Below are 27,860 nucleotides of genomic sequence, written 5' to 3' on the forward strand. Positions count from 1 at the left end.
GAGGCATTTGAGATTTATGGTTAGCCAACCAGTTCTACTTATCTACCCTACTTATATTGGTAGGGTTTTTTATCAGTTTGTTTTCTGTTCACTGGACAGCATAAGAATTATTAGAAGAAATCAACAGATCCCAGTAGTTAAAGGAGAGGGGATGGGATTTTATACTGTAAGCGTTTACTTCTAACCTCTCCTATTCTGATAACGGATCCCAGCATAGAGGTTGATTGGGTTGTCTTGTTTGTCTATGCTAAGCTGTTTTGTTTCAGCTGCTTTTTCGGCTCTCTCTCTTGTCATCTTTTGAACTTGCCCAAATAAACAAATATCAAGAAAGCTCAGAGAGTTTAGAGATTTTGGAGTACAGATAAAAAAAACTTTGGAGAACCATATTAAGGTCATGAAGTGTCTTAGCCAGTCTTCATACCTCAGTCCTACAGAAAATCAATGGAGGTATAGCACAAGTTTTGAGTTGCCAGTCTGAAGCAAAGAATATATAATAGAGATCAATAATCAAATAAAGATTTTTCCAAAATATCTATGTGTGCAAACAAAAAAAAACACAAGCATTTTGTACATCAAATTTTAAACTGTCTTTTTCTCAAGAATCAAATACTTATTTTTACTGAATAATGTGGAAAGAAAGAAAATGTATAATTATTGTTTTTCGTTTTTTTAAATCTGGCTTTTTGGTTGAAATTTGTAATATAGCTACAAAACAAACTTTTTTTCTGAAAGATCACTTTTGAAAAATATGTTTCTATCATTAGGATAAAAATTGAAAAGCACAACTCTGAATACACATCTAGTATAGAAAAAGAAAAAAACACTTAGAAAAAAATACTCATTAAGCTGTTTCAATGCATTTCCTGTTATGTCTGAGGGAAGATAATTAACTGTACCTATGTGTCAATTAACTATGCCATGTCCACTTCTGCTGACTAAATATGACATCAAGACCATTATCTGGTGAAATGAAAGTCATTAGTTAGTAGGTGCGATATACAGTCGATATAAAACAAATAGAACCTAGAAATTCATTTCAGGTCCTTTTCCTGTACATCTTTGCTAAAAAAAAGATTACAGTTTTACCAGGTAAGAGCATGTGATTGAAAATAACTGAGTACACCCCCATACTAATACTTTTTTGAATAACATTTTGATTTTATTACAGCAGACATCTTTTGGGTATGATCATGGGACATCTCAGCTTAATATTGTAAACTCTACTTTGAACATACGTAGGACTGATTAGGAGGTCGCCTTCTGTGCTCAGTGCAGTTTAGATCATCTCACACATTTTAACTGAAATTAGAAGTGAACTAGAATTCGGATACTAGATCATTTGTACCTTTGTGTTGTGCTGAAAGGTGTTCTTTATATTCAGCATTTGCTGTTTTTTTAATGGTTCATAAACCATACAATGTTACCCAACATTCTTATGCAAGCTTGACTGTATGTCTTCATAGAAAAATAAAAATCTGTCTTTTCATCTTACCCCATAACCCACACATGGCAAGAATATGGAAGATTGTCATACTACTCAACCACTACTTACAAGAATTTTTTTGCTGCTCTTTTAATGATCTGTTATACATCTGTCAATCGTACTGACCAGCTTTCTTCTTTTCTTTTTATAAATTTTAAAAGATCTCCATTATTTGGAGGGGAGTGTTGGCCTAGTGGTCAGAGCAGTGCACATTTGTTCTAAGAAGGTTGCAAGTATCCAGTTTGATCCCCACAGCTTGCACTGTGGGTCCATGAGCAAGACCCTTAACCCCACACTGCTCCCCAGGAGACACACAATGGCAGCCCACTGCTCTCTAAGGGGATGGGTCAAAATGCAGAGTCAATTTTTTTTAAATATTTTTTGGACTTGATGATGGTCTTTACTCTTTTGCTATCTTATATCCATTATATAACTAATTTCTTAAAATTGGTCAATTGTATTTACCCTTCAGCGTTATTCATACATGTTGAAAATTAGATCCCTCTGAAGTTTTGTAGCATCTCTGTGAACCATTAACACCGGCTGTAAAATATAATTACTGGGGGATTACTCTAACTTTAATTTTATCATTGAATTTAGACTTAAAATGTATTGTTATTGTGTATAAACAGAGTGTACACAAATGAAATTAAGTTGCTTACACCCGGGAAATGAGCAGATTACAACAGTGAAATGAACATTAAAATTTAAAGGGCGGCAGTGATCAGAATGTAAACAGTGTAGGACAAAAGGAAAACTAGTTTAAACAATATTGGTGCAAAAGGGCAATAATATTGAAAGCTTCATTATGATTCAAAATAAATATGGTACAAAATGCATTATAACTTTTAAATGTGTCCTATTTAAAAGCAATAGAAAAGTTTTGGCTTCGTTGGTAGTGCAAAATAATGTTGCAAGTGTGATGCAGAGTCCAGTTAGAGCTTGACAGTTCAACAGTCTGATGGCAGTGAGGGAAAAGCTGTTGCAGAACCTGCTGGTCCTGCATCAAATGCTGCGAAGCCTCTTCCCAGATGGCAGCAGGGACAACAGTCCATGGTGGGGGATGAGGGGTCACTGATGATGTTACCGAGATTACTCGGGGCATGCAGCGCTGGGATGACATGTCCTTAATGGAGGGAAGAATTAATGAATGAATTAATTAAAGTATTTAAACCTTTTTAATTGTTTCGAAAATGACCGTTATTTGATCGGATCAAATTCTCGCAACCAAGTCGATGCATTTGATACATCCTCTTCTTCCTTTAGCAAATTAACTAGTAAGTCTATTACTGTCCTGCCCAAGTGGCAGGTCAGGATATTTGGACCCACAACAAAAACACTTGAACGCATTACGCTTGTAATTTCCACTTTACATGTGTTAAGGATCCTCTTAACCAGACCAAATGAAGGCAGCATTAATTACATGCGGTTTAAGTAGCAGGAGACAGGTTTAACCTCCAAATGCTCCAGACCTTTTTCCAGTCAAGCATGTGGTGAAGGTACTGAACAAACAAGTCCAATTATTAAAGTCCCCACCTTGCAACTTATCGAATTTAAATAACCAGCTTCTATTCAGTTTGGCAGGTTTACAGGTGTGGATGTTCATTATGTTATTCCTGTCTGGTGTAAGGGTGCCCTTGCAGGACAAAAGTAGCAAACGCCCCACATCACACATACCGGGCCATAGACAGTAAAACAGAATATATACTTTTTTTTCATTATTAAAGCTGTGACATTTAAGCTGCTGTCACATACAACATGTCCAATATCTCTATGTTGATGTAAGTAATGTTATTTTAAACCTCTGACATATAATAATACGATCTTTTCCAGTCTCCACTCCTACTGATGGTGCTCAAACAGCAAATCGCCGCATACAAGGTTCTTTGTCCCAGAAGCCCATTGTATAGAGCCGAGGAAACCCTGTGCCGTAAGCAGCCATCTTGAGCCAGGATAACCTGCAAACCTGTTCTGAACAGCTTCAAAACAACTAAAGATTCCAGTACTGGTAAGGACAGACAGCCTGTATTCCTGAAAGGTATCGTTAGAATAGAAATCTACCTAGTAAACAAAGAGGCACAAATGTTTAAGTGGGTAATCTATAGAAACCGGTTAGCTAAAGCTCTGTCTGTCAGTAGACAGCTAAGTGAAAAGCTAACGAAGCTTACTATCAAAATGTTTCTAACTGTTTAACATTGTATGCTTTTATTTGGTTAAAAACCGTTGAAAACGTTTTTTTGTGTTGCGTGTGTGTTTTTTATTTTAAGGTCACAAGTTGAATTTCCACAATTTCTATTAACTGACAAAGCAGCTTGGTAAAGCTATTGCTATCGTACGTTAGTTTGTTGTTTTATATTATTTGTAGAAAATAAACAAAACCATCACCAAGTGTTTTTGTGTCTTTTGTTGTTTTCATACGTTTTATTAAATTGTCTCGTTGTGCAAAAATAGTCGTAAGTGCGTCACGTCTTGTTTGCTGCTGTTTGTTGTCGAGAAACATACATTGACGTTAGCTTGGTTATTAGCTATAGCTAATTGAAACTTCGGCTTCAAAACACAATGTAGAGCTGTAACTTTTAACAGTTACTAACATATATGTGCTGTTTTGTACGTGGGTTTATGATAGTGTGTTGTCTACTGGGTTTAATTGTGTTTTTGCCTCTAATAAGCGATAAAATAGTCTACAAAATCAGTTTTTTGCCGGGTTATAAGCTAACGTTTAGCTAGCCTGTTATTTTCGGAGCTAAGTAAAATATAAATGTGTTAAATTAAAATAAGGTAACAGCAGGTAGCAAATACTGGCGTCGCTATTGCTATTTGTCGTATTTAATAATAGAGTAAAAATAGATTTATAAAGCCTGTTTTGTGGTGCTCATTTGGCCATATCTTCTGAATTTGTTTTTACAATATAAAGGTGCTGTTCTTACATTTCTATGTTAGAAGAAGCACACTTGTCATCAAAGTCGTTTTTTTTAGAGATTCGTGTACTTTAAAAAATAAATAAGAGTGCCCATTGATATTAATAATAATTTAAGTGTTCGGTGCCTTTTTATCTGTGTGTAAATCGGTATTAAGTTGAAGTACTACGACTACTGTATTTATTTTGCTTCAATAATGTTTTAGTGTTTGTTGATCACATTAAAACAACATCATTATTTTAATTTTGGTTAATTTTAATAAATTACCATATGTAACCAGATGATTTCACAAGTGGGCCTGTTTGTCGTATAGAAATTATGACAATATAATTTAGACATGATTTTTCTCATCCTACAATATTACCCATTTTAATGATACTAAACCTTGGCTGTTAATTTGAAGGTATTTCAAACGTACTTGTTATATTTTTTTAACAGCCTCCCCAATTGAATAAAGATTACAAAGAAAACACTGACAGATGAGACAGATGATATTACCTGTTGTCATATTACATAGTCTTAGAATTATGTTGGCTATTTTTCTGGGGAATCGTTGGTTGTGGCATATAAAATTAACTGTATATATACAGCACATTTCTAACAACCAGGGTTAACCAAAGTGGTGAAGTGCCTGCTACCTTCTGAGATTTGGCATTTAGCATGACTCCTATATGTAAATCTAAAGAAAATATGATTGTTGATCCTGTGAGATTAAATATTTTAGCATAGCATCTTCTAGATTATTTAGTGAAATCAAGTTGTTTTACTAATGGTGGGTTCAAAGTATGCTAAGATTTTTCTTCCAATTTTGTTGTTTCTTGTTATTACGTTTAACATCAAAATATTGAGAGTAAAACTGAAGTCCTAATTGCTTAGTTATTATAAGCAATCTATTCTTTTCTTATTTATTCCTCAACAAATCATGTTTGTCTCTCACAAGTTAAACAAACCACTTATTGGAAAATAAGTTCTTATACGCTGAGTAGGGGCTGTTTAACTTCCTCCCTGGAAAGAGAGTCTCAGTGTTTAAGGGAAATATGAGACTTGCTGAAGCTGCAGTGTAAGCACACAGTCTTGATCTTTCTACATCTTGACCAATACTAATCCTTTTAATTTCTTGACCTCACATGTGGTTTTTAATCTTTTTTGAAATAACCACTTTTCCTGTCACACTTGGGATGCAGTGGGCAGATGAGGGTCAAATAAAATTCCGTAAAGAAAGACCCGAAGCGCTATGCTGGGATAAAAAAAGACACTACTGTGTAACTGCTTCATTATGATTTTACATTTGAATACTGAGTTTTCAGTTAGTGGGACATGAGCCATTTTATGTGAGGAACTTCCTTTTTGTTATAAATCTGTTATCTCAGCAAATGACAAAATGAACTGTTAGGGGTAAGTGAACTCTAAAGTCCTCTTAAAATATCGACATACTATGTTGACTTTAGTACCTCTATCTGGGATCGTCATTGTGATATGTTTATACTAATTCGATAATTTGGTACTCAAATAACAGGTGATGAATGTAACATGTACATAAGAAGTAATTTTAGATGGTGTTGCTCTGTGCTTGTTAGCTAGTGTCACTGCTTGGAAGCAGGTCAAATTGCATTTTATGGAGGGCTTTCAGTGTAAGGCAAGTGTTTTCTTGAACCATTTGCAGACACCGATTGCACACTAAAATCATGAAGTGTTTATATAGTCAGGATTTCCCCAACTATATCACGAAGTTGAACCCCGTTGACACTAACTTTCTCAAAGAGAACTTAGTGTCATGTCACAAAATGGTTAAACACTTTATTTTCAGATGTTTGGGGAGCAGTAGAGGAGCCCTGAAACTCTCTTGTTTACTTGGTACCCAAGCGGACTACAGCGGAGCTCATTAATGATAGCGGAGCTACAGCTAGATGAGCCAGCTAACATTGGTGCTAACATATCTTCAGAGCATCCCCCTAGCTGCAATTCTAAATACTAAACAAGCAGATTTAACCCAAAATGTTTAGGGGACTCTGAATTTAGCTGATGGCTCTACAAAACAGAGCATGTTTACTAATAATATTGCATTTGCAAATTTAATCTTTTAAAATTAAAAGTTAGTGATTAAATTCAACATGAGAATTGCTTTTGATTTTGATATGTTTGGTGGGTTTAGAGCCACCATTGCCAGCGGACAGCCAAAGGATCTTTGGATTCCTCGTTAGAGCTCCTTGTTGCAACTTATAACGAAGATGCTAAATACACGTACACTCTCTCCACCATAGATGGATAATATGTGCATTTGCACTTGTGACGTAACAATATTTTAGAAGCAGAAGCAATAAAATGTTAACCTGACAACAGCCAGATGCATGTCTCGCTCCGCCTAGCTCCACTCACGTACATCTGGGAACCCGCCATAGGAATTGCCTTTACTGAAGGCTGGGCTTTATCAAAACTCCTTGCATATGATTGGATAAGCCACTTGTCTGTCATCTTTATTGACGTGCTATTTCAACCACTCACACCGAAGCTAACCCGTGACGCTGTGAGAGGAGGAGCCATTTGGTAGATCTAGCTCTTGCCAAATCCGGTCGGGAGAAGGGCGAAAACATCGTTTCCACCAACAAAAGCCTTCAAAGCCGTTCTCTGATGTTCTTTTAATGAAACAATATCAGATAGATTGGACAACACAGAAGAAATAGCACAATCAATGCTAACGCTTGCTTCCTCAATGCGAGCCGCCATTGTTGTTGGAATCTCACGGTCGCTTCTCCACTCCAGGACACACCCGCCCTGCGTCCTGATTGGACAGACCATAAATTCGGTTGGGGAAATCACTTTCAATGAGCGGGTTCCCAGATGTATGTGAGTGGAGCTAGGCGGAGCGAGACATGCATCTGGCTGTTGTCAGGTTAATAAAATGTACAAAGAATACACTAAGATGAAAAATCTATAAAGTATTTTTTGTTCTAGATTTCTCAATCACTAAAGCCTTTGAGTCAGTGATTAACATGGAGCATGAGGAAATAATCCACAGTTTAAATTCATTGGCCTTGAAGTCAGTGTATTAGTTCCTTGATTGCTCTTTATTTATTTTAATGGTAAACCTTGCCAGTATCACACTGCTTATTTTAAGATTCACTGGCTGATTACTTATTCAGGATTCAACGCAAATGGAAACAATATTTAAAATGAATACTTAAAAAAAAAAGTAAAAATAAATAAAAGCTTTTTTCAGAACTCTAAAGTTGTTTAAAAGTTGTCAATAATGTCTGACAATAAAATGTTTATGAATACTTAACTTAAAACTAACACACTCTGGGATGCTGGTGGGCTAGCCTAGAGACACCCACCATAATAGCCTGTTTTCTGTCGGAAATTTTGTGTAGTTTCACATTTATATAGTTTTGCTTTTAAAGTAACCAAATTAGGACATAAAACATTGGAAATGACTTCCATCTGGTTATTATTGAAGAAAATTAACTACAAAGAAAAACATGAGAACCAAACCAGAATTTCAAAGATCTGACACAGATATTTGGAGGTTTGATCATAACTGTTATATACATCTAGGGCTGCAACTAATGATTACTCTGCTATTCGATTAATCTGCCAATCATATTTTCAATTAAAAATCGGATATCAAAAGATTTATTAAAGAAATTTTTTTACAAAATTAAACTAGGTGAAACAAAAACGTTACCTCTTGAGGAACTCTGGATTAAGGTTGTCAAAAGTATCGATACTCAAAAGTATCGATACTGAAATGTTGTATCCGGATACAATACTCGTTTTTAAAAGTATCGATACAGTGCTACCACCAGTGGCACTTAAGCAGTCATTCATCTAAAGTGCAGAATAGAGGACAATGCACTTTCAGAACACCGTGTGATTGAATAATTCTACGCACTTTTCAGTTTCAGACCTTTTTTTTTAAGAGGTGCAGCTGCTGAGAATTATTTTTGTTTCTTAACCGGTTTGGCTAGCGTCATTGCTATGTGTGCAAAGCATAGCCAAGGAAGGAACACTTAATTTTAATTTTATAAGTTTTTTTATCAAGCTTGCTTAATATTGTGCACAGCATACAACCTTTATTGTATTTATTTATTGATGAAAATATTTCTGTAGAATTTTGGAGTCTTTGTTTTTATCCTTGTGGTATCGAAAATGGTATCGAGTATCGAATATTTTCCTTAGTATCGAGTTGAAAAGTTTAGTATCGTGACAACCCTACTTTGGATAGAGCATATTGACAGTCCAAAATTATTATTTTTTTCATCTTGAATGCAAAATATTTATTATTTATTTATTTTTTTTATGTTTGGGTATTGTTTCTGCTATAAGTTGGTCTCTCTTTCAGCCAAAGGCATGTTTAAGTGTCTCAATACTCCAGTAAACGATTCACTGATTGCTAAATTAGTTGACGAATATTTCAATCATTAATTAATCACGATTAATCCAATGAATTGTTTGAGCCCTATATACATCATATCATTGCTTCTCCTTACCTCATGGTTAAACATGGGTGTACAGAGAGGCCTCTGCCTTAAGTTACTCCTTATGTTTTTATTTTACTGTTCTCTGATAACTATCTTGTGCCCCAGTGTATTAATTGTATTAAAGTGGTTTTCAGCTCCTGATTTCCAAGTGCTTGGTGCTTACTAGGAATTACCTTGTATATTTGTTTTTTAAAGAGCTTGGTTTATAAAAATAGATTTTGGTAAACAATTCTCGGGAGAAAGGTTGTAGGAAAACCAGGAAAGACTAAAGGTTTGAACTCTGTTCATCTGTTTGTTATATATTTGCACCAAACAAGCTTGTACCCTTTTTCGGGTGTCTTCTGCTGTAGCTTTCCTGACTTCCAGCGGTCTGTTAGAAGAAATTGTCTTTCAGGGTAATTTACTACTGGCAGCAGACTCCAAAAAACATTTTCCTGCCTTTTGCAATGAAACTTGGATTCGTTTCAGAGGAAACTAAAGTCTTGTGGTTTTAAAAGCTTGTGAAATGTTGCTGCTGAGTCTAAATCCATTTCTGAATCAAAACATTTTAGTTGCTTGATTGAAAAACTGCAGTGAATTGAATGTTGAGTTAAAATAACTTGCTTTAGGAGAAATCTTTGAAAAATCTAAAGGGAGCTAGATTGCCCAAGTAAAAAGATGCAGGTCTGCCTCATTGAAGCATAAAAGTCGGACGTTTTGATATTCTAGGTATATTTTGATAATTAAATTGAGCTTAAAAAAAAAATCAGTGTCTACCCCTCTAAAATGTACTTGGCAAGAAAAGTTTAAAGTACAGCTTGAAATCCTGGATTTGTAACCAAGTCCCATTTCCTTCCGGTTTGGGATGGTCCTTTATCTGTTCTTTCGCTCGTCATTCTTGCTGTTTTTTTTTTTTCTTTTGCTTATCTTATCACAACCCACCCACGTTTTTCTGTGGTTGTGTCAGCACTAGTCCGGCCAGTCAAACATGGTTACTTTCCGGCCAGTGTTGGAGTATGAGCCACTATGCCAGGCAGTTCTGGGTTGTGATGTGGCATAGTGATATCACATGCAGAGAGCTGCAGCACAAATTAGTTTGAAGCTCCACTCGCTAAAAAGCACAGCCTTAAGGCACACCACTTTTTAAGCAGTGGGAGAGCAAGAATCTATTTAAAGGTAATACTTTCTAGTAAGTCTTGAAAGTATTTTTAGTATCAGAATAAACCCAATACTGTATTTCACTAACGTTTTGTGATTTATTTTGTTCTTAATGAAAAGATTTTGTTGCCAATGAATAGTTGTTTTTGTTTTTACTGTAATGCTGCTGTGTTTGGTTCCCACTATAAGTTAAGAAAGAAGGATGTGAGGATAGTGAAGATAATATCACTGGAGTTTGTGACACCCCTCTCTGTTACCATAAGTTAAATTACCAATCCCAGTGAGAGCTAATTCATCTAAAATGAGAATCCAAGAGCCATAAACCACTAATAAACCGCTACTTCAGTCTAAATAAATCTGTAGAGGATGACACGGATCCCTGACGCTTCATGCTGGCCAGAGAGAAGCATGCTCTGAAATAGCTTCATTTTTAAAACATCTGAACAGGGTGCCTATTTAAAACCAGTGAATAATTAACACCCTGCAAGAATATTTGTTAGCAACACAATAATAAAATGATAAAAGGCAAAAGACAGTACGAAGACTGACATACTGATTTTGCTCTCTGGAGCTAAAAGTCAATGTAAAAAGATTCATATTTAGGATTTATTTAAATGCACTAGTTCTGGTAGTTCTATAGAAAGTAAAAAAATATATAACTATATAAATATGTAACTTAAAAAAAGAATGGTCTTCATAATATGAATTAAGTCGTTCAGCAAATTCATGCTTAGTTCTGGCTCCTGTGTCTGTTTAACTGATGTATTTGTGTAAATACTTTTTAGAAAGAGTTGTGTGGGACAGTGTGTGCATGTGTGGTCAATAGACAGTCACTTTAGGGGAAAATAGATGCGTTAGTAGGATTTCAGATAGCCATGACCTGGGACTGCTGAAGATGGGCCTTGGCCCTGTTACAGCCCCCCCTTTTGTAAGGAGGAGGGGAGTAACGCGACAACCACAAAAATTGACAGAGTCTAGGTGAACGTTTTAAAAGACATAGGGATTTATTAACAACAAAAATCCCAGAAGGCTTGTACACACTGTGGGGGAGAAAGGGACGGTTAGGTGGTGCCAAATCAAAGAAAATAATAAAACAAAACTGGGCCTAACTACCATCTAGTCTACAGAAAAGAAAATAGAAAACAAAAACCCTGCCTATCTAATCTAACAAAGGAGTCCAACCAAACTTTACATGGGCGGCACCCACCTGCTTACCTAGTGTGTCTAACAAAACACCTGCGTGATGAAATGTACAGGGTACCCCAAACTTACCTCGCCCACTAATCTCCCACCACAAACCTTCAAACAAACAAGACGTGTGTCAGCGTAACAGAGCCAGTTGGAGAGAAAGGCCGAGAGCCCTAGAGAGACCTCAGCTCCCCAGCTGGGCTTCTTAAATACAGCCTCCCTAGATGTTGATTGGTCCTCGTCAACCATGGCCCAATCAGGGGAGATTGATGCCAGCTTTCATTACTTCCACACTACCTGTGAAGACAAACAAAAAAGGGGGAGGGGAAGGAGAAACAAACAGCCTGGCAGGCATGTAACACCCCCACCCTTACAAGTCCAAACAAAATGTTTGGAATACTCAAAGTAAACCAGTCAAAATGCACGTGATAAAGCATCTGCCAACACATTCTCTGATCCCTTTTTATGACAGATCTTGAGGTTGTATTCCTGCATGATCAAAGCCCACCGCATAAGTCTTTGATTTTGATTGTACATCCTGGAAAGAAAGACAAGTGGGTTATGGTCTGTGAAGACAGTGATGGGTTCCACACTCAAGCCAAGATAAGCTTCAAAATGTTGTAATGCCAAGAGTAGAGCAAGCGCTTCCTTCTCAATGGTAGAATATCTACTTTGATGAGGATTAAACTTCCTTGAGAAGTAGCTCACAGGATGCTCTATGCCGTCTTTATCATCCTGTAGAAGGACAGCTCCTACCCCAACAGCACTGGCATCTATGTCCAGTTTAAATGGCAGACTGAAATCTGGGGCAGAAAGAACAGGAGAACATGAGAGCAATCCTTTTAGATGTTCAAAAGCATGCTGACATTCATCAGACCAAGTAAAGGGTTTAGATGGGCTGGTCAAGGTAGTCAAAGGAGCAGCTACCATAGAAAAGTTTTTGCAAAAACGACGGTAGAATCCTGCCATTCCCAAGAATCGACGGAGTTCCCTTCTGCTTGAAGGAACTGGAAAGTCAGAAATGACCTTAACTTTTGCATCCACAGGACACACTTTTCCTCCTCCAACCTATTGGCCAAGATAGAGAATGGTACCTTTACCAAACTCACACTTTGACAGATTGAGGGTCAATGAGGCAGCCGAAAGACGTTTGAAAACCTCACGCAAAACCGCAAGATGGTTAGACCAGTCATTTGAGTATACCACAATGTCGTCTAGATATACTCGGCAATTTGGCACATCTCCCAGTACTTTATTTACAAGTCTTTGGAACGTAGCCGTAGCATTACATAGCCCGAAAGGCATCACAGTGTACTGGAGAAAACAGTCCGGCATAACAAAAGCTGAGATGTCAGAGGCCTGTTGTGTTAGAGGTACCTGCCAATACCCTTTTAGCATGTCAAGTTTAGTGACAAACTTTGCCGGTCCTATCTCATCAATACAGTCTTCAATGAGGGGCAACGGGTGTGCATCAAGGACTGTTACAGCATTCACCTTACGAAAGTCTGTGCAGAACCTTGGACTTCCATCAGCCTTCATGTCTAATAGACATGGAGAACTCCATGGGCAACTCTGAATGGCAAGTCCATTTTTAACAAGGTACTCCACTTCCTTCTTCATGACCTCCCTTTTAGTGGGATTGACACGGTATGCCCTCTGCTTTATAGGCTTAGGATTGGCAAGAACAATGTCATGAGACACCACATTAGTCTTGGTAGGAACATCCCCAAACAGACATTTGAAGTCTGATATGAGTTTTGTGATGTCCTCCACTTTGTCATCGGATAAATGTGACAGATAGTCAGGCAGGCTAGCTAGTATTTCACTGTTACTAAGCCTTGCAACTTGTGGTGGTTCTTTGCGTGTTACCATATCCTCAGCTAACTTTGAAACACAGGCTACAGGGGCAACATCTTCAACCTGCCTCTGGGTTGGATGGTCAGTCCCCCTAGAATGATACAGTTTCATCATGTTGACATGACAAAGCCTGGTCTTACGACGGCGATCAGGAGTTTGAATAATGTAGTTGGTTTCACTAAGTTTCTTTTCTACCACATATGGTCCAGAGAACTTTGTTTCCAAAGAAGAACCAGGAATGGGTAGCAAGATCAAAACTTTATCACCGGGGCGAAACTCACGAATAACTGCTTTCCTGTCATAATGTTGCTTCATTTTGACCTGCTTGGAAGTCAAGGTATTCCGCGCAAGAGCACAAGCTGCCTGAAGGCGCTCTCTCATCTTTGACACATATGCTGGAATACTTTTTACAGAGTGAGAGGGTGAGGTTAGTTTGTCTTTAAGGACATTTAGAGGTCCCCTAACCTCATGTCCAAACACAAGTTCAGCAGGACTACAACCTAAAGTGTCTTGCATTGTTCCACGCACAGCAAACAGCAGATATGGGATACCTTCATCCCAGTCCCTCTCTGTATCCATACAGTATTTCCTCAGCATTGCCTTCAATGTCTGGTGAAACCTTTCAAGTGCACCTTGGCTTTCAGGGTGGTAAGCGCTTGAGGTGACATGCTCCACACCCAACTGTTTTAGTGCCTGGGCAAAGGTTCTAGACTTAAAGTTTGTACCCTGGTCAGTTTGGACAACCTTGGGAAGCCCGAATAATGAAAAAAACTTTACCAGAGCTTTCGTGACCATGGGAGCTGTAATCCTCCGTAGGGGCACAGCCTCAGGAAACCTGGTGGACGCACACATCATTGTCAAGATGAACTGGTTTCCACTTCTTGACTTCGGCAAAGGCCCTACACAGTCTACAATCACCCTTTCAAATGGTTCACCCATGACTGGAATTGGGAACAAGGGAGCAGGAGGTATAACCTGGTTTGGCTTTCCTGCAACTTGGCAAACTTGGCAGGTACGACAATAAAGTGAAACATCAGATTTCAAACCTGGCCAAAAGAAGTGTTTGAGAATTTTGTTATAAGTTTTATTTATACCAAGATGTCCTGACAATGGGTGATCGTGTGCTAATGCTAACACTTGACTGCGGTACCTTGTTGGTACAACCACCTGATAAATGGCACTCCAGTCTTCTAGGTTTTCACCAGCCCAGCGTCGCAACAGAAGACCATCAAGAAGCATATATGCCACCTTCTTCCCCTGGGCTTCCTCCTGTGTAAGAACAGAAGAACGACATTTCAACAGAGTCATGTCCTGTTTTTGTGCAGTGATGAATTCCTCTCTGGAAGCTGGTAATTGCATCGTCTCTGGACCTGGAAGAGGAACTACATTTTCAGATTTTTTAAGTTCAGTCTCTGATCCGGCAGTTGGAGTCTGCTCTGTAGCAAGAAAAGAGTCAGACAAATCAAGACTGTATTTCTTCGCCTGGGCCCGCGTAACCACACAAGCAGGGAAAATGTCAGACTTTGGTTCAAAATTCACGCTTACGTCAGGTGTGTCCAACACCTCAGGAACAGGCAATACCTTTCCACCAGCCAAGTCATTCCCCAGAATGAGATCAATCCCCCTTATGGGCAAGGTGGGAAGAACAGCAACCCTGCAAAAACCACTCACAAGAGATGAGTTAAGGTGGATATTATGCAGTGGTGCTGATACAAAAGTCATTCCAATACCTTGGACAACCACTTTGGGCTGACAAGATGACCCGACAGGCAAAGACAAAATACCCTCCCGAATGATTGCTTGGGAACCGCCTGTGTCCCTCAGTATTTTGACTTGTCAGCCATCTTTTGGATCCCCTGTTAAAGAAACAAGACCCTGGGTAACAAAGGGTATGAAACAGGGATCTAGTTCATTCTCATTTTTAACAGTCTGATAGCTGGAGTGCAACACATTTTTCAGCAACCCAACACCTTTTGTCTGTGTTGCCAAAGCCTTGCTCTTTAATGACAGACAGTCAGCAATAACATGGCCTTTTTTATGACAGTAAAAGCACTCCCTTACCTCACGTGGAGAAACAGGTGTTTGCTTGGCCTTAGCTTCTGACTGAGTGGGGTCAGGTTTTTGTTGACGAATGTTCAAAACTTTATCTGCACGAGGTACAGACACAAATACATTCTTGTGGGTCAACATAAACTCATCAGTGACAATTGCTGCTTTAGACAAAGAGGCCACCTTCTGCTCATTCAAGAAAACTACTAGTCTCTCAGGCAATGTGTTCTTGAAGTCTTCCAACAAAATTAGTTGGCGAAGGGATTCAAAGTTACCTTTAACCTCACTGGCAGCACACCATTTATCAAAAAGTAGTCCCTTCTCACGTGCAAACTCCACATAGGTCTGGCCACCAGACCTCTTGTGGTTCCTGAATTTTTGCCTGTAAGCTTCAGGTACAAGTTCATAAGCACGCAAGACTGACTTTTTCAGTACATCATAGTCCATGCCATCCTCTGTTGACAGCGATGAAACAACCTCCTGTGCTTTACCTATGAGCTTACACTGCAACAGCACGGCCCACATCTCCTTTGGCCACTCTAGTGCTATAGCAATCCTCTCAAATGCATTGAAGTACGAGTCCACTTCTGACTCTCTAAACACAGGCACCAAAGCAATATTCTTGCTGACATCAAACTTGTTTTTGTCTGACACCACCTGTGGAGAATCAGAGTACACAGATGAACGAGGAGGTGCGTTGCTACGTGAAAGCCTCATAGCTTCTACCTCCAGCTGTTTTAGCTTAATCTCCTTTTCAGCTTCCAGTTCCAACCTGCGCATTTCAAGTTTGAAATCAAACTCAGCTTTTCTTACCAACTCCCTCTCCTGTGCCTCCAGCTGTAGGCGAGCCAGCCGAACCTTGAGTTTGACACTACCACTGGAGCCACTGAGCTCTGGTGACACCGGATTGAACCGTGGTAAAGTCGCAGGGGCCGCCTGTGCCTCTGCCAACCCCTTTGGGGGAGTTGCCATTACAGCAGCTCCTTCATCTTTTGACGAAGGGAGTCCTAGATCAACAGAAGGATGATCACAAACATCTATATCCATTTTACTCGAGTCCGCTAGGACTTTAATTTCAATCAGTTTTTGAACAACAATGTTTTTGATTTCAGCTTTTGAAAAATGTTTTTTCACTGAAATGTCAAAATGCTCAGCCAAACATAACAAGTCGTCCTTACGACACAGTTCCAGCTGTTCGTGGCTAGGAGCCTGTACGAACTCCTCTAAGCTGAAGCTCATTTCTGAACAGACACAAGGATCTCTCAAATTAATGTGGATGTCTACAGCTCAGGGAAAATGATCCCGGACAAGCCCCCACTTGTTACAGCCCCCCCTTTTGTAAGGAGGAGGGGAGTAACGCGACAACCACAAAAATTGACAGAGTCTAGGTGAACGTTTTAAAAGACATAGGGATTTATTAACAACAAAAATCCCAGAAGGCTTGTACACACTGTGGGGGAGAAAGGGACGGTTAGGTGGTGCCAAATCAAAGAAAATAATAAAACAAAACTGGGCCTAACTACCATCTAGTCTACAGAAAAGAAAATAGAAAACAAAAACCCTGCCTATCTAATCTAACAAAGGAGTCCAACCAAACTTTACATGGGCGGCACCCACCTGCTTACCTAGTGTGTCTAACATAAAACACCTGCGTGATGAAATGTACAGGGTACCCCAAACTTACCTCGCCCACTAATCTCCCACCACAAACCTTCAAACAAACAAGACGTGTGTCAGCGTAACAGAGCCAGTTGGAGAGAAAGGCCGAGAGCCCTAGAGAGACCTCAGCTCCCCAGCTGGGCTTCTTAAATACAGCCTCCCTAGATGTTGATTGGTCCTCGTCAACCATGGCCCAATCAGGGGAGATTGATGCCAGCTTTCATTACTTCCACACTACCTGTGAAGACAAATAAAAAAGGGGGAGGGGAAGGAGAAACAAACAGCCTGGCAGGCATGTAACAGCCCCATTTGTCCTTGTAAATATTAGCTTTTATAGGTGGAGCGTGTAACAAAAATAATTTCCCTCAGGGATTATTAAAGTATTCCTGATTCTGATTCAGATATCTACAATAGGAAAGTTGTTCTCTTATTTGATTATAGAAAGGTAAAATGGGTTTCTGTTATTCTACTAGTCGATTGAGTATTGTAGAGTTTTGTTTTTCTTAACTAATAGTCTACATAAATTAGGATTTCAATCTTTAATTCTTTATAAATTCAGCATGGGCACTCATGTTTGGTCTACATAGAAAGGTATCACTAAAGATTTCAAGAACTGATTAGATCTTTTCAAGATTGAATCAGTTCATTTTGATTTGATCTGGTTTGAGCTATTTCAAATTGGGTTGCTTGCCTAACCAGAAATTTTTTTTTTAATTCCCTAACACTAAAGTCAAAAGCTTGAATGATATAATAATAATTATTATAATGATCAGTAATAATCATTGGTGTAATAGTAGTATATTATATACTGAGTAAAGTTGACAAATACTCTAAAATACTATAGAATTTAGCTCAGAGACTTTCCAAAAAATAAAAACAAATCACTGTACTATGTTTTCCAAGTTTGAAGACGTTTTGCTTCCCAACCAGGAATTTTTTTCAATTCAAATTGTCTGGATTTCAAGCATTTCAAGATTTATAAAGTAGCCCAACAAAGCCTTGTTATGGCTTAGAAAACATGCAAATTCAACTGGAAGAACAGATGCACCCCTTAGTAATGGAGAGTTGTCAAGGTCTTGTTAGCCTGCAATACCCGATACTTGCCTATGCCTCTGAAAAGGGGAGTCTTTAGGGTCATTGTTGGCCTGGCTGATCAGGCGAGATGTCATGGTCCCCTGCATGGAGATGACATTGAGGTGATAGCAGGAAGGTTTAGGAAGTTTTTGAGAGCTGAAACTTGAGTCACTCCCCTCTGTTTAAGGTTGTTTTTTCTCTCTTAACATAAATGGCTTCATTCACACCCCTTTCAAACTACCTCTCTTCTTTATTCAAAATTTGAGCATTTTGGTCTTCAAAAGAATGAACTCTGTCCATAATGTATAGATGGACAGCCGAGTCTTGTGCGGGGGAGGTAGCCCGTCTGTGTCTGTGAAAAAAACTCCCTGGATGGGAGGCGAAACGTCTTCAAACTTGGGAAAACAAAGTCCAGTGGGGTTTTTTTTTTTTACTTTTTTGGAATGACAATGACCTGGATGACTGAGAATCTTCACCAGCATACAGCTCAGAGACATGATTGTACTCTACAGACTGTAAGCACAATGCACAGAGCATGGAGGACTTTATGGTTTTATGATAAATAAAAAATAACTGTACATTTTCCTGTCTCCAAAATGCTTTTCTCAAAAGTTTAGAGCCAAGAATGTTGTTTTGCTGCATACGGTTGGTAAGGTTTACAGCAAGTTCTTTTACAGTTCATCCATACTTGGAAAAAGTCCTCCTTCGTGCTGTTAGATGGTACAGCTCTGTGTGTATCTGACACACTCGTTCAAAGCTGTGCTATGGAAAGCTGTAATGATAACCATTCAGAGTTTTAATGGAAACGTCATTAAAACCAGTATAGCTACCTGTTTTAATAAATAAATGAGGAACAATTACATCCCTGCTCTGCATTAGGGCTGCAGAATTTATTGTTAAATATTATTATGTCTATTTAGATGTACAGATCAGGATTTTGGGAGCTGATCTTGATGACCATAATGAGTAAATGCCGATCCCAATTTTGCCGTTAACCAATCACAACATCAGATCCATACATTTTTCAATTATTCATTAATATTATATGATTGAATATAAAAAATAGGAAATGAGAAAGTATTGCAAATTTACCACTTTTTTTAGTGAGGGAGTGCAGCAAAGATTCTTTTTTTAATCATAGTGGAAGATGGATAAAATAATGTTGACAAAGGATGACTACTCTTAAGAGGTTTGTAAATCGTTTTTTAAAAAACATTTGAAATTTAAGCCTCTGAAGGATTACTTCATCGTCCTAATACCTGGAACGCAAACACCGGGCAGCTGTCTCTCCCTCGTCTTCAGCTCTCTGCCCAGTTGACTTATCTAATTTAATGCCATCCTCCATCTATCTTCCGTTTTTTAACGGCTATAGCTAGCCAAGCTGATTTGTCCCCAACATGGGACAGCGGGGCACAGAACTGGTTCAGAGATAGGCAGAAGTACCGTTAAAAGTAATCATCATCCAGGCTAGCTTCTGGAGGAGGGGCTGACATTCTCCATACTGGTTCCGTCTCTGGCTATCTGGTGAACCCAGTGAGACGCACTGCATTGTTTGGCTCTCAAAAGTAAAGAAAAGTACACTATATTGCCAAAAGTATTTGCTCACCCATCCAAATTATTGGAATCAGGTGTTCCAATCACTTCCATGGCCACAGGTGTATAAATTCAAGCACCTAGGCATGCAGACTGTTTTTACAAACATTTGTGAGAGAATGGGTCGCTCTCAGGAGCTCAGTGAATTCCAGCGTGGAACTGTGATAGGATGCCACCTGTGCAACAAATCCAGTCGTGAAATTTCCTCGCTCCTAAATATTCCACAGTCAACTGTCAGCTGTATTATAAGAAAATGGAAGTGTTTGGGAACGACAGCAACTCAGCCACGAAGAGGTAGGCCACGTAAACTGACGGAGCGGGGTCAGCGGATGCTGACGCGCATAGTGCGAAGAGGTCGCCAACTTTCTGCAGAGTCAATCACTACAGACCTCCAAACTTCATGTGGCCTTCAGATTAGCTCAAGAACAGTGCGCAGAGAGCTTCATGGAATGGGTTTCCATGGTCGAGCAGCTGCATCCAAGCCATACATCACCAAGTGCAATGCAAAGCGTCGGATGCGGTGGTGTAAAGCACGCCGCCACTGGACTCTAGAGCAGTGGAGACGCGTTCTCTGGAGTGACGAATCGCGCTTCTCCATCTGGCAATCTGATGGACGGGTCTGGGTTTGGCGGTTGCCAGGAGAACGGTACTTGTCTGACTGCATTGTGCCAAGTGTAAAGTTTGGTGGAGGGGGGATTATGGTGTGAGGTTGTTTTTCAGGAGCTGGGCTTGGCCCCTTAGTTCCAGTGAAAGGAACTCTGAATGCTTCAGCATACCAAGACATTTTGGACAATTCCATGCTCCCAACTTTGTGGGAACAGTTTGGAGCTGGCCCCTTCCTCTTCCAACATGACTGTGCACCAGTGCACAAAGCAAGGTCCATAAAGACATGGATGACAGAGTCTGGTGTGGATGAACTTGACTGGCCTGCACAGAGTCCTGACCTCAACCCGATAGAACACCTTTGGGATGAATTAGAGCGGAGACTGAGAGCCAGGCCTTCTCGTCCAACATCAGTGTGCGACCTCACAAATGCGCTTCTGGAAGAATGGTCAAAAATTCCCATAAACACACTCCTAAACCTTGTGGACAGCCTTCCCAGAAGAGTTGAAGCTGTTCTAGCTGCAAAGGGTGGACCGACGTCATATTGAACCCTATGGATTAGGAACGGGATGTCACTTAAGCTCATATGTGAGTCAAGGCAGGTGAGCAAATACTTTTGGCAATATAGTGTATTTTGAGTTATTTGGTAAATCCATGTTTGGTGGAACTAACAACCAGCAGACTCAGTGGGGAGGGTTGATGAATTATCAATTCTCGTTGCCAAACTGTACTGGTTTACATCAGTTTTGTTCTTTTTTTTTTCACCTAAAAAATTGCTTTGAAAAGAGTCAATCATTCAATATTTATACCCATATTTGTTCATAAGCATAGTGAACACAGTAACATCATCTGCTATAATGTTTGCTGCTCTGGCCTTTATAAATAAACCGCTGACTAAAAAGAAATTAAGGTTTTTATTGCACTTCCATGATGTTCATCATTTTATGTGGTCTTTTTTAAAGAACGTTATGCTCCTGTTTCTTTACTTCAAGTAGTGAGAAAAAATGTATAGTCAGTGATGGATTTGACTGCTAGGAGGGATTGAGTTGAGTGCAAGGTCAATGAAGCATTATGTTTAGTTTTCCTGCTTATTAATGACAAAATGCCCTTTTTTTTCCTTCCAGAGCCACCATGGCCACTGCACCATATAACTACTCCTACATTTTCAAATACATCATCATCGGTAAGTGACGTGATCACAGTAACAGGCCTTGTACAATTATCCAGGAGTTATTCGAGTTAATGCTTAAGATTGTTGGTTATATTCATACCTTTTAGCTGTTCTTTGTATAAACTTAAAATTGAATAAACATTGATTATTGTTAAATATGCTTCTAATTTAGCATCTCAGTGATAAACAATTAGCTTCACTGTTTGTCACCTTGCCATCTTCTTGAGGTGCAGTTTATTTATACAATAAAATAGACTTGATGTAAATGTATTACTTTGTTAAATAACTACAAGTAGCAAAAATGAATCAAATCAAACTGCTGATGCAGTACTTGATTGCTACAGTTGGATACACAGACCAAAGGAGGGTAAAAATGTGCAAGTTGTTGCAAAATATAAGGTTTTACATCTAAAAAACATTGAATAAATCAATGTCTCTTTCCTTCCTAGTCTGTTTGCTTGTCTCTTAAGACCCCATGAAATGTTAAGTGTTTTAACTGTTGTATGTTGCCAACACTGCAGGCTTGAATAAAGAAACGATTACTCCTCTGTTTCCTTTGTTGACCTGAGTTTCTCTGCACGTCTCTCTCAATAGGGGACATGGGGGTAGGAAAGTCCTGTTTGCTTCATCAGTTCACAGAAAAGAAATGTAAGTACTGGCCCAATTTTTAACTCCGCTGTGTGTCTTTGTGTGCACCTCAGTGTTTGCAAGGTTGCCAGATATCTCTGGAGTGTCTAAATGGCTTTAGATTTCTTTCTATGCCAGCGGATGCCTGTGGCAAAGAAGATGAATGGTAGCTCAACAGTGAGAGTCTCTTCTCCTGTGTATGAGCCAGCTGCAGCCTCCCATTACCATTCAGCTCAGTCGTGTTTAGTGCTGCTATTAAAAAGCCAGATGATGTGTTCCTCATTCATGTCTATAATCACATCCTGGACAAATTCACACAAAGGTGAAAGGTATTTTTTATCTTTGAAAAAGGTGTTCAGTCATTTGAAGTAAAATTCAGTGTAAAATTGAGTTTTTCTGCCTTGTGCATATTATTCTTCACAGCAGAAATTATTTCAAAATCTTACATTTGTCCTCAAATTTTACAAAAGGTCCAGTTAAATTTGTTATGCATAAGATTATATTGAACCCTGGAATGTAAGATTTAAAAGATCATAAAATGTGAGTCAGAGAAAAAGGTCCCTCTGGTTGCATAAGACCTTAGCTGTTGGTCACCACTCCCTTTTAACAGAGAATAACGTCAGGTCTAAAGCAGAGAGGAAAGGTCATCTGGCTGAAGGTTGAGGGGACAGGAAGCATTGGGCTTCAAAATATAACTGAGTTGTTTTTAAAAAAAGAACTAGAAATCAATATGTTTAAAATGATCTAATTGCTTTATTGAAAACAGAAACGTTTTTCCTTAGTCTTCTGAAAGAAGTTAATTTGATTTTATTCTGATTTTTATCTATCACATTTATTTTGCGACCATGATAATTTCCCCATGATCGTCTTTCAGCTAAGGATTATGGAGGACCTAGAGAGTCGCTGAAAAATAAAAACAGCCACTTCAAATATAACATTTAAATCATGCAATTTGAAGTCCAATTTGAAAATCTTTTTTCTAATTGCACATTTTACATTGAATTTTAAAGTGGAATTGAATATTTTTATTTATTAATTCTTAAATAAAATACTGGAATTAAAAATTTATTTTTAAATCCAATTCCAAATAAAGATTTTTAAACCAAAATTCATAAATCTGATTATATATACCTTTCCTAATCACACATTCAAAAAGACGATTCCTTATTCCATTTTCCTTTTCAACCTCCTTTTTCAAATCTTTTATTTTGCATAAACTGCTCCATTTGCCTTTCTTGTTACCCTTTTGGTCCCTGTGAAAACTGAAAACATGTTAAGCCAATCACAGTTGCTACTCAGATATAACCAGCTCTCATTGGTTAGACTGCCACACTTTGTTCACAAAGTAACCAATAAGAGAGCTAGTTATATCTGAGACAGAACAGTGATTGGCCTAACTGGTTTTCAGGGTTACAGAAAAGGTTAATGGAGTGGGTAACCGCGTATTTAGAAAATCCTTAAATTGCATGATTTAAATGTTATATTTGAAATGTCTATTTTTATTTTTCTGGGATTTTCTAGGTCCTCAATAAAACATATGTTTAAAGTCCAAGCTTAAATTGTACTAAATTATAAAAAATACACAATTTTATAATTTTTATCATGTTTTCATACCTTCAAAATAAGTTTCCTTATAGAGTTTCTGTAAATGTGTTGAACACCGACAGTGATAAAAAAAAAAGTGAAGATGCAGAATAAATTGATTTCACTTTGGCCTTTCTTGCTGTCTAGTTATGGCAGACTGCCCTCATACAATCGGTGTGGAGTTTGGTACGAGGATAATCGAGGTGAGCGGACAAAAAATCAAGCTGCAAATCTGGGACACAGCAGGACAGGAGCGCTTCAGGGCAGTCACCCGCTCCTACTACCGCGGGGCCGCAGGGGCACTTATGGTCTACGACATTACCAGGTAAAAATGCAAAGTTTACGTCATGTTCGTCTTTGAGGATGTGGGCAGCAGCAGATAAATACCAGTCTCTCCTTCACCCTCAGAGTTTATATTGTATCTTGGGTATGTCAAATAGCATGAGGAGAGTATATTCAAATTGATGAGGAAAGCCTGTTATTTGCCTTTAATTTGGGAAGATGCTGCACAAGGCTGCAAATAATAAGAAATTATTCTCGTTCTGATGGTTCTATTTATCTAATGTACAAAATGAGAGCACGTTTGTTTATCGTTGCTGCTGCCAATGTATAGATGTGCACTTCCTGTAATCAAAGGGTGTGGCTTGTGAGGACTAGATGTTATCATGTTTTCTCTTTTTATTGTTTCCTTAGTCCAGATCAGTTTAGAGAGAACTGTGTTTAAAAGATAAAGAAATCAGCATACATGTTGCATTAAGCTGCTTCTGTCAAACCCTCTAAAAGATTTTGAAAATAACCGTAACCTCAAACTCGTGCTCTGAAGCTGTTCATATGGTGCACCTGCTGCTGCTGCTGCTGTGTTCTCTCTGTGCAATAGCTGGAGATTACGCTTCGACTTGCTGTCATAGTAACGCCCTGTCCGTGTTGTTGTCCTGCAGGCGAAGCACTTACAACCACCTGAGCAGCTGGCTCACTGATGCCAGAAACCTCACTAACCCCAATACTGTAAGCATACAGACATATTTCACAATTAAATCGCTGTTTTCTGTTATATCTCAATTTCCAAGATCAACCATTATTTCTTAATCTTGCAGCCAAAATTTTCCTTAGTCACTCCATCTTCTCTACCATTTAGTTTCCCATCTTTTTTTTAAAAGAACTACAGTCCCTGTTACCTAACTAGATTTTTCTTGGCAAACTTGATTAGCTCTAAATCATCCAGCTCACCATCAAAGGAGCAAAACAGGCCTTCTTCTATTCCAGGCTTCTGACATATATCTTGAGTTATCGAGCATGATGGGAAGCTTACACTGCTTTGCACAGAAATTGCCACTATAATGTTTTTCATACTTACGTTAATAGTTTAATCACAATTTTATTAAGATTTTAAATCATTATCAAAGGCAAGTTTTATAATCCATGTAAGAAATAGCAAAACATAAACCCCATTGATGTAAAAAGGACGATATATTCTTCTAAATGCATAAAATTTTAGGTCAGCACATTTCAATGGGTTTTATATGTTTAATGCATTTTAATTTTTCCTGAAATTTCTTGTATTGCCAGCAATAGAGCCCTGGTTTTGTGTAAACACACTTCCTTTCTTTATCTAAATCATAAAGCTGCTTTTAGTGTGAGTGGTTAAAAAATGCGACTTCATGCTGTGTAAATGTAATTTCTAAACATTAGGTTATAATTATCTTTAGCAGCAATTAAATTGTGACACCAAACATTTTTTTCTTTCCAAGAAGTTGTTTCTAGAGACAAAGGTCAGTACGTTAGAGATCTGATGATAGTACAGCAGCTAGGCAGTCTGCCCCAAATGTTCCTGATCTCTGACGTTCTCCTAGTAGATAAGTAAAGTTCAGTCTTCCGGTATTTATCTGTGTGAGATTTGTGCCTGACTGAAATTACCGGCTAGATCGCCTAACGCTGCTTCTTCCTGAATCGTTAGGTCATCATTCTCATAGGAAACAAAGCGGACTTGGAGGCCCAGAGGGATGTCACATATGAGGAAGCAAAGCAATTTGCTGAAGAGAACGGTGAGCTGCACATCCCTGCCACATGTTCCATTGGAACCCTTAGTTGAGCGATGTTATGAGTTTTGATCAGAGGAATTTCAAGTAAATTTTCCAGTTTTGAGGCTTCAAATATCTTCTGTTCAGTTTCAAAGTAAATTTATATTTCATCCAGAAATGACTACAATTGACTTTCATTGGATACTGTTGCTTTTAAAGAAGAGAGGATAATGAGCTGATTTCATAATGGGATGAAAAAGAAATTAGCTGGTGAATGTGGGAGTGCATTTTAATGACTTATCGTTTGTTTCTCAGGTTTATTGTTTCTGGAAGCCAGTGCAAAAACGTAAGTGACGACCACCATAAGGTGTCGGCTCCTGCATCATACAGGGCCTTGCAAAATATGTATATATTTACACCTCTTGTTGTCACATCACAACCTCAAACTTTGGCGCAGAAGGTAGTTTGTGATTCTGAAGTGCAAGGAAAACTATACATGGTTTTAAATCTTAAAAAAGGCCCTGTGTTGGTTTCCTGCTCCCAAGTATATAAATGCAATTTGTTAGCTGCCAGTTTTTGTTTGTACAAGTGGCTTTTTTTCACAGCAGTCAGACAGGAAAAGGAGATGTAGTTAAGGAAATGAATCCTACGTCAGACACACAGTGTCCTCTCTGTTGTAATCCTCTGTGTTATGTAGGAGAGCAAAGGGGGTTTAATACAAATGCATGCTATCAGTTAGGGAATTTATTCATAAAAATATACTGTAAACCATGTATTGTTTTCCTTCCCCTTCACAATTATGATCTACTTTGTGATGCTGCAGCACATAAACTTGTTTTTGGTTGCGATATGATAAAATTGACAACATTTTAAAAGAGCCAGCTATTGCGTTCTTGGACTCATAGATGTAATTTTCCTCTACAGAGGTGAAAATGTTGAGGACGCCTTCCTCGAAGCTGCTAAGAAAATCTACCAGAATATCCAAGATGGCAGCCTGGACCTAAACGCCGCCGAGTCAGGGGTGCAGCACAAGCCCTCAGCACCTCAGGGCGGTCGACTAACCAGTGAACCCCAGCCTCAGAGGGAAGGTTGCGGCTGCTAATGACCAAGCAACCCCCCCCCCCCCCCCCCCCCCCCGCGCCTTTCCTCCTTTCTGTTCTGGCTGGGCTCCCTCCCTCAAGCAAACCCCTTCTTTCCATCCATTCCAACGCTTTCGTACGTTCATCCCTCACTGTTTCAGGAGCTGCATGAGAGCTGGGCTGGGGAGGAAAAGAAGGGCAAACATCGACTTAAGCCAGACTGAGCTGGGCTACGTGGACTACATCTCTCCCTCTGTCTATCTCTGTCTCACTTCCCTCCCATCTGTGTCTGGCAACGTTCAGCCTAACCCCCCCCCACCAGTAGGAGTGTAGATGGCACCAGGAGTCTCACTGATCACTGACACCTTAGTGTTCAGCTGATAGTGGTGAAATGCGCACACTGCAGAAGTTTCACATGCCCCTTGTCAGTTTTGTATAAATTAAATCTGAAATTTAAACCCCAAACTCTTCAAATGCACGTTTTATGATTTTTTTTACTTTATGCAAATAGGTTTACTTTTCAGTGAGGGAAGAAGGTAAGAGAGATATATTTATTAAGCAGACACACACAAAAGAAATTCAGACAGAAATTCCTGGCAAAGTGTTAAGTTATAAAATCCCTGCATTGTTTTTCTTTTGGGGTGTTTGATTTAAGTCGGCATTAGATTTCATTTTAAGTCATTGACTTGCTCAGCTTTCCCTAATGCATCAAACCTTCAAAACTCTCCCATCACTGTCAACACGTCTTAACCAGCATCTGTTATTGTTGCCTTATCGGAACACTTTGTTTTGTTTTTTTTATGCTACCACCGGCTTCACACAGAATCAATAAATTAGCTCTTACATTTTGTTAGAAAGTAAAAACAAATCTCCCTTTTCTTAAAGCTGCACTGAAGAAGTGGTCTGTTTATCTGGACAATTGTTGATGCCTCATATAACCAACACAAAGCAGCATGCAACCCCCCCCCCCCCCCCCCCCTCTTGACACATTAAGTTGTAAAACAAAGAAAAATGTTTTTATTTCCTTAAATTACATTATTTCTGTAACATAGAGGTTCCCTGACTGAACAGCTGTATATATATTGCTTCTTAACTGCTGGTGATAACCTTGCTACTGTACTTTGGTTTAAAGAAAGTTATCTGCCAAGATCTGTACAGTCGGTGTGCTAGTGGGTTGCCTGTAATTCATGCTTTGGGAAATTCTGTAACATAGTTTCTATTAATGTGTGTAAAGGACAAACCCAGACGAGTCCCCGCCCCACCACCATCCACCCTGTCTGCACACTACCAAGTTAGCCGGTACACTGAGGGGGGAGGCAATCCGGTTTGAGATATTCAGATT

The 27,860-nt window shown here is 38.9% G+C and overlaps 2 protein-coding genes across 2 annotated transcripts; one reads left to right on the forward strand and one right to left on the reverse strand.

Moving 5' to 3' along the window:
- The first annotated feature begins 3,333 nt into the window (after positions 1–3,333).
- On the forward strand, positions 3,334–27,368 carry rab14l (RAB14, member RAS oncogene family, like). The gene is made up of 8 exons (XM_038282047.1): positions 3,334–3,491; positions 21,164–21,222; positions 21,805–21,858; positions 23,569–23,746; positions 24,360–24,426; positions 25,376–25,463; positions 25,755–25,785; positions 26,364–27,368. Exons 2-8 carry the CDS (start codon positions 21,171–21,173, stop codon positions 26,539–26,541), a joined length of 648 nt encoding a protein of 215 aa, XP_038137975.1. The 5' UTR covers positions 3,334–3,491; positions 21,164–21,170; the 3' UTR covers positions 26,542–27,368.
- Positions 11,487–16,487, reverse strand: LOC119781550. Its single transcript, XM_038282052.1, has 5 exons — positions 15,924–16,487; positions 14,212–14,330; positions 13,787–13,896; positions 11,913–12,007; positions 11,487–11,501 (listed from the first exon to the last, which is right to left on the reverse strand). Exons 1-5 carry the CDS (start codon positions 16,347–16,349, stop codon positions 11,487–11,489), a joined length of 765 nt encoding a protein of 254 aa, XP_038137980.1. The 5' UTR covers positions 16,350–16,487.
- Positions 27,369–27,860: the final 492 nt, after the last annotated feature.

This window comes from Cyprinodon tularosa, unplaced genomic scaffold (assembly GCF_016077235.1).
Source record: "Cyprinodon tularosa strain WSP-4 unplaced genomic scaffold, ASM1607723v1 ctg179, whole genome shotgun sequence".
NCBI lineage: Eukaryota > Metazoa > Chordata > Actinopteri > Cyprinodontiformes > Cyprinodontidae > Cyprinodon > Cyprinodon tularosa.

Coding starts and splice junctions, on each gene's coding strand:
- LOC119781550 (XM_038282052.1), bottom strand. CDS start 16,349: ATGAGCTTCAGCTTAGAGGAGTTCGTACAGGCTCCTAGCCACGAACAG. Junction 14,331..15,923: donor AGGCACAGGAGAGGGAGTTG/GTAAGAAAAGCT, acceptor GTTCTTACACAG/GAGGAAGCCCAGGGGAAGAA. Junction 12,008..13,786: donor GGTTGTCCAAACTGACCAGG/GTACAAACTTTA, acceptor TTTCTGCCCCAG/ATTTCAGTCTGCCATTTAAA.
- rab14l (XM_038282047.1), top strand. CDS start 21,171: ATGGCCACTGCACCATATAACTACTCCTACATTTTCAAATACATCATC. Junction 21,859..23,568: donor TCAGTTCACAGAAAAGAAAT/GTAAGTACTGGC, acceptor CTTGCTGTCTAG/TTATGGCAGACTGCCCTCAT. Junction 24,427..25,375: donor ACCTCACTAACCCCAATACT/GTAAGCATACAG, acceptor CTGAATCGTTAG/GTCATCATTCTCATAGGAAA.